Source organism: Medicago sativa, chromosome 2 (assembly GCF_051527215.1).
Source record: "Medicago sativa cultivar Bolivia chromosome 2, Bolivia_mono, whole genome shotgun sequence".
NCBI classification, from domain to species: domain Eukaryota; kingdom Viridiplantae; phylum Streptophyta; class Magnoliopsida; order Fabales; family Fabaceae; genus Medicago; species Medicago sativa.
The window spans coordinates 55,525,235-55,538,418 of NC_140750.1; the positions used below are offsets into that span (position 1 = coordinate 55,525,235).

Genomic DNA, 13,184 nt, shown 5'->3' on the forward strand with positions numbered 1-13,184 from the left:
TGCTCAAGCTAACACTTTAGAACCCCTAAAGCTAGATGAGACTTTGTTACAATTTGTGTGAGAGTTTGTTTGTGAATCAGACAAACAGAAGAAGAGAGGAAGGAAGAAGTTATCTGTGACTAAGATAACAAAGAGGGAGAAAGAAAATTGATGTACACTATAAAGAAGGTAAGAAGAAAGCCTTCAGTGATGATCAATTGTATTGCAAGAGCTTCAAACAAATTAAGTTGTTTTCTTGTATGATTTGCAATGGTGCAAGTAATGCCGAGCCTTTGATCTCTATTTATAGAGTTTTTGGGCTCATATAGCCGTTGTAAGGTGACCAATGGTGTTATGCCACGTGTCCTGGGCCCCACAAGCTTTTACTTGAAAATCTGGGTGAACATTCTGACCATCAGAATGTTGTTGAGTTCCCAGGATGAACATCAGAATGTTGCTGTGTTCTTCATCAGAATGTTGGAAATTCATGATGTTCTTCATCTGGGTTCATCATGGATGAATGTTGGATGAATTTCTGGGCTTGCCCAGCACGTGATGTGAGATTTGTTTGAGTTTTATCCTCCAAAAAGTAGCCTTTCCATAAGCATCCAGTTTTGCTGGAAAAGGTGGGATAAAGTACACCAAATCTGTCTTGGACTTTGTGCAGGAGAGAGAGAGCAGTGGATCTGCAACTTCAGGCCCATGCTTCAAAGAAATCTGCTTGTTTACAGCTCAGAGGTCAGGTTATCTCTGATGACCTTCTTGGCATGCTTGTCAGACCTTTGTTTCTTCCTGACTTCTTGAACATTCTGATCAGCAATTCTTTTTACTGATTCAGTTTTTTAAGGAATGGGCATGTTGGAGGAAGTGAGGCGTAGTTGACTTATGGTTTTAGCTGTGAACTTCATGAAAGTATCCAGACTTTCTTCTCCATCCAAGCACACTAACATGGAAAGAACATATGAGAGACTTTGTATTTTGAACTCATATATTTCATTCATAAAACTTTTTGTATTTTGAACTCTTATATTTCAATCATAAAACTTGATATGTCACAATGGTACAAGCATGGCCTTTTATAGGCAAAATACTAAGACTATTCTTAATGACTAAGCATACTTAGCTTCCAAGTAATTATACAAACATAAGACACCTAGTATCCATGTGTTGCTCTTTATACAACTCTTAATTGTTAAGTAAACTTAATGGACAAGTAAGTTACTAATAGCTAAGTATTAGTGTTCAATTCAAACTTTACAACTTAAGTGACAATCTTATCTCATAAGCCACATCATACTTCTAAAATCTTCTAGATTATGCTTGATTTAATTTTCTATCATTAACACGTACACTAATGAAATTTGTTAGCAATAACTTAAAGCAACTTGATTAATAAAGACTAGAGTTATTTCGACTTCAATATCGAAGTAGCAGTTTGGATATTGAAAATTTGTTCAAGAACAAATGTGAAGAATATTCCATGCAAAGAGGATATATTGAAGACTTTCTATACAAATAGAATATATTAAAGAAATACTTGATCCAATGAATTTTCCATTACTATTTCAGATTTTATGACCAACGAGAGCTTAACAAACATCAATAGTAAAAGATTGGGTCCCACAAAAACGAAAGGATCTATATAGTCTTGTATCACCTTTGCACGACACTAGACAAAAGATTAAAGAGTACTTGCAAGTTGCAACAGATCAAAAGCCGTTTACCCCTTCCTCAAGTCACCTAATCCATGCTCAGAACATGATATTTCTCATCTTCAAGTAATCCTAAGTCTCTCCTTAATCATATATACTACAACTGTTATTCAAACTCGAGATTTTTAATCCCAAGTGTAGTAATACATGTTGTAAAGATCCAACGGTGATCGAAGAAATGATAAGGTATATAGTTGAGAAACAATTAATCTCAACTAGATAGGGAAACAATCTCACAAAATTGTGAGGACTAGAGTAGCCTACATTGGATGAAACAAGAATACCTCCTTTTGTGTTATCTTCTTACTACCCTCTATTTAATTTCCAAGTTCACACATACCATCGAAACACGATTGTGATCATCACTTTTGGTTTAAGTGATTTATATTTTGGCAAGAACTAGCCTACAATCAATTAAAGTAATTACTTGAGATAACCTTTAATTAATTTTTTTTTTAATAGGTCCCAATTCAACCGTCTATTTCTTGTGATATTACTTGTTAATTCAATTGGCATCACATCTCTTTGTCAAATGTTTGAGCACTTAACAATGTAAAATGAAAAGATTAAGAAGAAATAGTGTCTAAGACTGCAAAGTACATTCCATAAGGAGAATCCTCTCTTCATTGGAAGTGACTAGTACGTTTGGAAAAGTAAAATGAAATTGTTTCTTCTATCACAAGACAACAAATATGGTTTGTAATGGAAAATGAAAACTACAATCCAAAAGTAAAAGACTCTCGAGCTACAAATAAAGAAGAATCGACCAAAGATGAATCTGAATAGGTACTTCTAAAGTCAAAAGCTAAATTATTTCTAACATGTGCTTTAAGTATGAAATAATATGACATGTCACTTGAATGTAAAAATACTAAAGAAATTTGGGATACTTTACAAACTTATCATGACATGTAAAAGAAACATGTAAAACAAAGAGGAAAACTCAAAAAGGGAAGAAAACTCTTATGATTGTAAGGAAAAAGGAATTTGTCAATAAGAAAATGAAGATGAACTAGCCAACCATCTTCTCAAATAAAATACAAAGACTAATGAAAAATTACTTTTGTGTGAGAGGGAATTTTTTAATGGGTTGGGATTTATGTGGGCATTACGACTGGAGAAATGATATTTTGACAACCACTTTTTGATAACTTTTGGACAACTTTCTCTCTCATACTCACATGATGTTGTTATCCTCTCTCTTCCTTTTTCTCTCTCCATTGTTTTTGACCAATAAGAAGTGAGAAAAACAAGGTTGTCAACAAAATTGTCATCAAATGGATGTCAAAATATCATTACTCTTACGACTGCAGCCTTAGGTAACAGCAAGAAAACACCTACACTACTTAAGGGAGCTATAGTAGAAGATATCAAGACAGATTTGCTAGGGTGCCTTTACAAACTAACTATAACTAATAGACAACATAATCATAATACCAATAATAAGAACATCATCAAAACCTAAACTGAAGGAGAAACTACAATAATTATCATGTTTTAGTACAAGAAAAGCAAAGTAATTATTTATGTGGCCAATTTTGACTCGGTCAACGCATATGTGGCATTCACCGAGCCAAAATTGGTCTAGGGGGCCAAAACTATCACAAGAGCAAAACTTAGGGGGAGGTTTTGTAGTTTTTTTCTTAGGAGGCCAAAATCGCAACTTATTGAAACTTAGGCTTTGTTTGCGAGTTTTGAGGGGAAGGAAAGGAAAGGCTAAGGAGGGGAAGGGAAGGAAAGGGAGGGAAGGGAGAAAGGAGGGAAAACCTTCCCCTTGTTTGTGAGTTAAAAAACCAACAAGGAAAGGAAATGGAGGGCTTATGTTATAATTTTACTATTTTACCCTTTTTCCTCTTAAAAACAATACAATGTGTTATACTTTGTAATTTATCTTTAAATTTATTCAAAACAACTTATATCATAAAAAATAAATTATTACGATCAATTTTTAAAAAAAAGCTTATTTATAAAAAAATTAAAAAAAAAAGCTTATTACGATCTCCTTTTTAAAAAACAGCTTATTCAAAACAACTTATTTATACAAAACAACTTATTACAATATCTTTTTCAAAAAACAACTTATTCAAAACAACTTATTTATACAAAACAACTTATTACGATCTCTTTTCGAAAAAACAACTTATTCAAAACAACTTATTTATGCAAAACAACTTATTACGACCTCTTTTTCAAAAACAACTTATTCAAAACAACTTATTTATCCAAAACAGCTTATTACAATCTCTTTTTTAAAAACAACTTATTCAAAACAGCTTATTTATACAAAACAGCTTAATACGACCTCTTTTTCAAAAAACAACTTATTCAAAACAGCTTATTTATCCAAAACAGCTTATTACAACCTCTTTTCAAAAAACAGCTTATTTAAAACAACTTTTTATGCAAAACAACTTATTACCACGTCTTTTTCAAAAACAGCTTATTCAAAACAACTTATTTTTCCAAAACAGCTTATTACAACCTATTTTCAAAAAACAGCTTATTCAAAACAGCTTATTTATGCAAATCAGCTTTTAATGACCTCTTTTTCAAAATCATCTTATTCAAAACAACTTATTCATCCAAAACAGCTTATTACGACCTCTTTTTCAAAAACAACTTATTCATCCAAAACAGCTTATTACAATCACTTTTCAAAAATAACTTATTCAAAACAACTTATTTATCCAAACAACTTATTATGATCTCTTATCAAAAAAACAGCTTATTCAAAACAGCTTATTTATGCAAAACAGCTTATTACGATCTCTTTTTCAAAAACAACTTATTCAAAACAACTTATTTATACAAAACAACTTATTACCACGTCTTTTTCAAAATCAGCTTATTGAAAACTGCTTATTCATCCAAAACAGCTTATTACGACCTCTTTTTCAAAAACAGCTTATTGAAAACAGCTTATTCATCCAAAACAACTTATTGAAAACAACTTATTCATCCAAAACAGCTTATTACAATCTCTTTTTCAAAAACAACTTATTGAAAACAGCTTATTCATCCAATAAGCTGCTTTGCATAAATAAGTTGTTTTTTTAAAAGAGGTCGTAATAAGCTGCTTTGGATAATGTTTTTAAAAAAGAGATCGTAATAAGCTGTTTTGGATAAATAAGTTGGTTTGAATAAGTTGTTTTTGAAAAAGAGGTCATAATAAGGTGTTTTGCATAAATAAGCTGTTTTGTATAAATAAGCTGTTTTGAATAAGTTGTTTTTTGAAAAGAGATTGTAATAAGTTGTTTTGTATAAATAAGCTGTTTTGAATAAGTTGTTTTTGAAAAAGAGATCGTATTAAGCTGTTTTGTATAAATAAGCTGTTTTGAATAAGTTGTTTTTGAAAAAGAGGTCGTAATAAGTTGTTTTGCATAAATAAGTTGTTTTGAATAAGCTACTTTTTGAAAAGAGGTTGTAATAAGCTGATTTGAATAAGCTGTTTTTGAAAAAGACGTGGTAATAAGCTGTTTTGAATAAGCTGTTTTTTGAAAAGAGGTCGTAATAAGCTGTTTTGTATAAATAAGCTGTTTTGAATAAGCTGATTTTGAAAAAGACGTGGTAATAAGTTGTTTTGTATAAATAAGCTGTTTTGAATAAGTTGTTTTTGAAAAAGAGATCGTAATAAGTTGTTTTGAATAAATAAACTGTTTTGAATAAGCCGTTTTTTTGAAAAGAGGTCGTAATAAGCTGTTTTGGATAAATAAGCTGTTTTGAATAATTTGTTTTTGAAAAAGAGATTGTAATTAGCTGTTTTGGATGAATAAGTTGTTTTCAATAAGTTGTTTTTGAAAAAGAGGTCGTAATAAGCTGTTTTTGATGAATAAGCTGTTTTGAATAAGCTGATTTTGAAAAAGAGGCCGTTAAAAGCTGATTTGCATAAATAAGCTGTTTTGAATAAGCTGTTTTTTGAAAAAAGGTTGTAATAAGCTGTTTTGGATAAATAAGTTGTTTTGAAAAAGTTGTTTTGAAAAGAGATCATAATAATTGGGTTATATCTAAAATTGTCAATTTGAATTATTATGAGGACAAAATTGTCAATTTGTATGTTTAACCCTCCAAAACCCCCCAATTTGGGGAAACTTTAAAATTGAACAAATGAAGCCCTTCTAAACCCCCCCAAAACCTTTCCCTTGTTTTTTTAAAACTCGCAAATAAGGGTTTACCTCATCATAAGCCTTTCCTTCCCCTCTCTTTCCCTCCAAAACCCAACTCGCAAACAAAGCCTTAGGGGGCTAAAATTGCAATTAAACCTAAAGTAAAATATATAACTCGAAAATTTTTTACCTCAATTTTCAACAAGTCTACGACAACCACACCAAAATATTGATAACGTGTGTATGTGTATATCATTGTAATAAAGAGTTATCAATCTTAAGAAACGTGTGATCATCAAGGTCACCTTTTTCTCCAAAGTATGCAAATAAAATGTTTTTTTGGTTTTTTTTTTTTTTGAAACGGCATAATTTATTAACCGACGAGCCCGTGCGAGAAGCACTAACAAGCCCGGGTGGAGAAAAAAAATACAATGAAGGGGAAATCGGTTGCCATTCAATCACCAGGCTCGAACAAAAACCCCTTTAAAAAACCACCCAAAAACAAAGTAAACAACCCAAAGAGTAATGATGCAAGGATATACATTAGTAACACACATGCATACCCCTGCATCAACACCAAAAGGCAACACAAACAGCCAATAGGACCCAACTAAGACCCCAAAAGACTAGCAAATCAGCTGCAGCCGAAAAAGAATCACCCAAGGAGCAAGCACCAGCTGCTGCAGCAGGAGCAAAGGCGCAAACAGAGCAGCTAACAAACCACAGAACAGCTGTACAGCAGAAGAAAACCAATCCAGAAACACCACTATCCAGCTGAACCACACACACCAGCTCGCCTATGCCCTCCCTCTTCTACCAAGACACCAAATAGGGTCCCAACACCACTCATAATAAAGGCAAGTCTTTGTCTTGGTCCTACTTAAAAGCCATCTCCAAGAAAGGACTTTGACCTCTTCAACAACATCATCGACCTCAAAATGCACCCCATTAAATATCTTATCATTCCGGACTTTCCACAACACCCATAGAGTTGCCAACCTTATATAAATTTCCAGCAATCCCTTATCTTCAACATAGTGATTGCCTAATATTTTTCCTTAAGACGCACTAAGACTATATTAGGGTTTTCTGTTCCCTTAGCAAAAAAAAAAAAAGGACTATGGAATTCGTCATAGGACATCTTTCCATGATCCCAAGAAAAATGGAAACTACTCATTGATCATAACGATGTGCAACCTAATAGAGATAAAAGATAGCAAAAAGTATAAAATAAGAACCTTTATTGAAATAACAGCAATACAAGAGTTTTCTAATATGTTATGCGGTATGAAATCAAGCTTAATTAGCTTTGTCCTATTTATAGCCTATGCCTTCTTATTTAGTGAACCTTCAAAATTACAAAGCTTGGTTACAATCAATTACAAGCGATCGTCCAAATGTTTAAGAGAAGAAACCACTAAATTTATTTCTTAAAGTTGTTTTGGTCGTATTGAGTGGTTACGGCTAGGCGTAACAACTTTCTGACCATGAATGTTTGATCTTTTGCTTCCCTTGCTTGATTCATAACATTTTTTAACTTATGGCCATGTATTCTAAAGTGTTGTTAGTTAATTTCCACATATTGATCGTTGAAAAAGATCTTCATTACCTTAGGTGTTAGCTTAGTCAACAAGTCTTCTTAAGGTAATTCGTAGTAAAGGGAAAAAGGGGTCACTAAGATTTGAAACTCAATTTTTGTGGGTAGAATGAGACATTAGAACTGAGCCCATATCTCCTAACAATGGTGGCGGATTTGAGTATTGCTAAGGCTTGGCAATGATTAGTGACCTAGATGTAAGTCTTATCATTGTCTCTTGTGTGATGGAACTAGGAAGTGTGTGGTTGTTAACGAGTGTTTTTGGGCACTCTTTAACCATTTTAAAATAAGCAATTTTTTTTTTTAAAAAAAAAAGTAAAATATTTTGATTTCCAATGCATTAATTACACATATTTTATAAATACTTATTACTTATGGTCCTTAAACAGCGTCCCGGAAGCACTCGTTAACATTTCCATTTTACTATTATAGGAATGAGAAATGATATTTTGACAACCACTTTTTGACAATTTTTGGACAATTTTCTCTCTCATACTCACATGATGGTGTTATCCTCTCTCTTCCTTTTTCCCTCTCCATTGTTTTTGACCAATAAGAATTGAGAAAAACATGGTTGTCAACAAAGTTGTCATCAAATGGATGTCAAAATATCATTAGGAATATTATAGGAAATTTGATTGTGTATTATTTGACTTATGCTGTTAACTCTTCATCTTTTTCTATTCATCTACGATGTATTTAATTGGAATACCTCTTATAGTAGATCTTTTGCTTAAAAAAAATGTAAAATTTTGACAAAATTAATTGTTTTGAGGCTGCTTTATGTTTTAGATGTAGAGGCTGCTTTATTTCATAGATTTTTTTTTTTTTTTGAAGCAAGCTTTATTTCATAGATGTTGAGGCTGCTAAGGAGATTGGCAAATTTCTTTGAAAAAAAAAAAGGAGATTGGCAAATTAAAACACTTTTGGTTAAAGCCACGAAGTGTGGAACATTTAATAGGAGAAAGATACTTGAACGGAATAGTTCAACCTTTATTTTCTTGTTTTTTTTTTTTTGACAAATAGTTCTGTCTTATTCCTAAATAGTAAGATGTTGAATTAAACAAAATAATAGAGCAAGTCCAGCCCTCCACCATAAATGCAACAAGTCAAATCACATGACTTGACCAACATGAAAATTATTTCCTCCGTAGCATACCGTATTTTTGTGTGTTGTTTAAATTTCTCGCAATAAATATAAGGGAAATGTTAACTTGTGCCCTCAAGGCACAAGTTAATAATTCAAAATATAAATATTCTATTGTAATTAATGCATTTGACTTTAACTTTTTTACTTTTCAATAATTAAATGCACAAAATTTAAGAAAATGTTTCCATTTTTGGGTTGCTTAACATGTGTCCTAAGGGTACAAGTTAACATGACCCTAAATATAATATCAAAATTATCATTTTAATTTATCACAAATGACCTCTCACAAATGATTTCAAAATAACCACTAATGTTTTTTAATAAATTTTCGTATAAATCAATTTAAAAAATAAAGTTAGAATAAAAAAGAAGGTTCTCCGTTTCATTGAAATTCTTCCAAGACTTTTTTCCTTCTCTTTTTATATCTTTATAAAGAAAAACCAAAAAGCAAACACACACAAAGAGTAAGAGAAGATTATAAAAAAAAAAAAAAACATAGAGTGAGAGAAGATGGGTATGAACGATGATTTCAACACGGATAATGAATATGTTGTAGATGGTGATGATGATGTTCCACTTCCTGGATTTCGTTTCCATCCTACAGATGAAGAACTTGTTACTTTTTATCTTAGAAGAAAACTTGACAAGAAACCTATTGCTATTGATCTCATCAAACAAATTGATATCTACAAATATGATCCTTGGGATCTTCCAAGTATATGTTGTCATCTAACTAATTAATACTTTTGCTTTTTCTTTTATAAATTTTCAATTGATTCTTTTATAGTTCTCACTTAAATTTACAAATATTAAAGATTAATAAATTTCTTATTAGAAGAAATCACTATCGAAAGGGGTTTCTAAATGACACAAACTATAAGGAAAAATGGAAGAAAAACATGTTGACAATATTTGCATGCCCAGACACACATAGTTTGATTATTGCATACATATACCTTAGTTATAACTACATTCAAGGTTTTTCTTTTGTCTTAATCATCTTTCTGGAGAAGTGGTCATTTTTTTTTTACCGCTGGAGACGTGATCATGATTATCAAGAATTGGAAACCTTTTTATAAATCTAAGTATTGTGACAAATTAATAAGAAAAAGTTATATTAGCTATGAAAATTTTAAAATGGAAAACATGAAATTTGTTACTAAATATATAAAATTGCAATATAGTGATCAGCCATCAGCTACAAAGGAATAATTACAATATATCTTAAATATACATGATTTTTTGCAGACATATAAAAACATGTAAAAGAAAAATACACAAACATAATATTCTATTTGAAAATATTATGCCTCAATTACACTGAAAAATATTCTATCCCACTTAATTCTCTCTATATATAGTGCAACTAATATTTGTTCTTCCTTTATTTTTCCTTTTCATTATAGATAACTATACTAATTAATTAGTTATATACATTATGCAGAAGCAAATGTAGCTGGAGCAGAGAAGGAATGTTACTTTTTTTGCCAAAGAGGAAGAAAATATAGGAACAGCGTTAGACCAAATAGAGTCACTGGCTCTGGATTCTGGAAAGCAACTGGAATAGATAAACCAATATACTCAAATGGAGGAGAAGGAAATGATTGTGTTGGACTCAAAAAAACACTTGTTTATTACCGTGGTAGTGCTGGAAAAGGTACCAAAACTGATTGGATGATGCATGAGTTTCGTCTTCCATCAAACATTGATGCCAAAACAAACATTTCCTATGCTAAGAATGATGTTGATTATGCTCATGAAGCTGTAAGTAACTTAGATACCAGCACCAATCTTTTATTGTTTGAATATATGTTGATTTTGGAGTAGCTTTGCACGTAAAAGTTTGCTTATTATCAAAAACAAAGATAATACACTTACATAATTTTTACAAAAATTAGTGTGCATGAATAATTTTATCATACCCTTTAATCCATAATTATTTTATTATTTTCTCTTGGTAGTGAAAAAAAATTAATGTGCATTTATTTGAACATTTTATTTTAAAAAATGTTAATAGAAAGGAAAACTGCTTTGCCATTATCACAATAATTAATCCAACTTGTAAAATTTTGTATCTTATATAAAAATGTAAAAGAAAAATTATATTTTTTTTATAAGCAAGAGTATTACTAATAGGATTACAAGGGTTATTCCAACCCATTACAATCAACATGAAACATCAAATTAATTTTTATTTTTTTTATATTGAACAAACATATGTCCTAATGATTTTTGTCTATGGCATGCAGGAAATTTGGACATTGTGTAGAATTTTCAAAAGAAATGTATCACAAAGGAAACAAATACCAGAGATGAAACAATTAGCTAACAAACGTCAAGCCGTTCGTAACACGGGCACCAGAATGGGCAACAATATGGAGTTTAACACAAATCAACAAACATATATAAATTTCGGTGCAAGCCATGAACATCATCACATTAACGAGGACAAACCAGTCAATAATTATACAAGCAATGATCAAAGGAATCGGTTTCATGTAGATCAGTTGAGCTCTAGAGTGGCTCATCAACATCAACAAAATAATGTAACACCATCATCAAATCTTTGGATTAAGCAGGATGCTAATGAGTTGTTATCATTTGATAACTGGGATGAGCTTGGATCAGTTGTGAGGTTTGCTGTTGATTCACCTAGTTTGTAATTGATATAATTGCCATATGTAGTTTTATACTTGGCCATGTTTAGATTAATAGATTTGGAAATACATTAATCATATGCTATTATTGTAGAGCTACAATATTATTGATATTGTTACATGTGTAACTTAGTCCTTTACAATAGTTGGTGACTTATGTACATATGATATGATATGATGCTTGGATTCACCTTCTGCTCAACACTACCAAAATCTTAAATTATGTTATGCAATTAAGTTTATTCCTCAAAACTTTCAAATAAAAGAGGATAATTTCTTGACTTAAAACATCTTTCATCCAAAAACTCGTAATTTCTTGGCAATTCATTTATTAGGCAAAGTCTAGTTGACGTAGACCATAAGCCTCGTCGGTCCTCTAACTTATTCTTTTTATTTTCTAATTACAAAGAGGGCTGAAGCACATCCCCTCTAACTTATTCTACTCTACTTAGTCTGTGTTTGCTTTTGTGGTGAAAAGGCAAAAAATGTGCGTCCATCAAGAAACTCCAAATAGCAGCTTCACAATTTTTACGATTCCACTGCTTTAGGACGCGATATTTCAACGTGACGCGATTTCTAACTCAAATTCAAATAGGCACTTATTGTATTTGTATTTTAACATAGTTCCTTTAATTATGTTTATGATCTTTAAACAATGTTGAATTCTAATTCATATCCATATATTCTCCCAAAATACTTGGTTATAAGCAGTCCATGGATATTCAACTCGTTTAGAAATATGTATTTCTAGTAAGAAAAAGACAAGTCCACCCACGTAAAGAACAAGATAATTAGTCTCTCAATTTACATGCATAATATCATCCACAACTACAAAATTGATGATATAATCATGAGGCTGGTTCATTGCAAGGGACTAGGGAGGATGTAGTTGTCAACTTGTATACATTTAGACGGGTGTAGTTGTCGACTTGTCATTGGTCCTTTCTCAAAGGGGTATAAGCTTTGAAAATAGTTTGATGTTCTCTGCTAGATTAGCACACTTATATTCTCAATTTAGAAAAAATAGACTTTTTTGAACGGTTATAAAAATTGACTTGGCTACTAAAAACAAATGAAAGTTAATAATAGTAACATATTTTAATTATTAATTTTACACTTGTTTTTATTTAATGCCTACGGTTTCTTCTAGAAAAGTACTCCATAAATAAAATGAAATATATCAGTCAATCTTCTGGAAGAGTACTCCAATAATGCTACGTATTAATAAAAAAAACATTATAATAGAATATAGGAAAATGACCTTAGATATAGTCTACTCTGCTTATGTGAATAAACGACGAGGTCATCTTTTGAGTCTCCAAAGTTTGTTATATTTAGCTTCTACAGGAGTTCGTAATCTAGGAGTACACTAGAAATAATTAGAAATGCAATCCTATATAATTAGTTTAAATACTTTTTTTTAAGAAGCTAAAATTCATCAAAATTGGTATTGAGAAGAATCAAACCTAACCTTAAGATGAACATACTTTAAAGTATGAAGTCAACACGATAAGGTCAATCTAAATGGGTTAATTAGTTTAAATACTTTAATGAGTTATTTGGATACCCGTAGGTCTACTATAGTACTATATACAATGCCTTGAAAAAGAAAGAAATCAACAGTGTGATATGGTATGTTGATAAATGATAATGTGATGAGAAAAGAGAGAGAGAAAAAAAGTGTTAAGTTGGAATTAAAAATTAACACCAATTTAATAGTGTACAAAAACCTTTGTTTACTCAATAGTGTGAGAAACTTATAAGAGTGTTGATCATGTCCATGCAATTTCATATAGTTATTCAAACGCTCACATAATGTTTAAGTCATTTTAGATATGAAAACTCATCATCTAGCATTTAATATTAACAAAAAAAAACAAAAGAAAAAATTTAGATAATCCACTACTTAACCCAACCAAAATAAAAAATTGGTGGATTTGCACAAACCGATTCAATAATGTAAATGATGGTTATTTTACTCACAAA

At 31.1% G+C, this 13,184-nt stretch overlaps 1 protein-coding gene across 1 annotated transcript; it reads left to right on the forward strand.

Moving 5' to 3' along the window:
- The first annotated feature begins 8,998 nt into the window (after window positions 1-8,998).
- On the forward strand, window positions 8,999-11,471 carry LOC146949066 (transcription factor JUNGBRUNNEN 1-like). Its single transcript, XM_085741495.1, has 3 exons — window positions 8,999-9,256; window positions 9,986-10,305; window positions 10,791-11,471. Exons 1-3 carry the CDS (start codon window positions 9,052-9,054, stop codon window positions 11,202-11,204), a joined length of 939 nt encoding a protein of 312 aa, XP_085597621.1. The 5' UTR covers window positions 8,999-9,051; the 3' UTR covers window positions 11,205-11,471.
- Window positions 11,472-13,184: the final 1,713 nt, after the last annotated feature.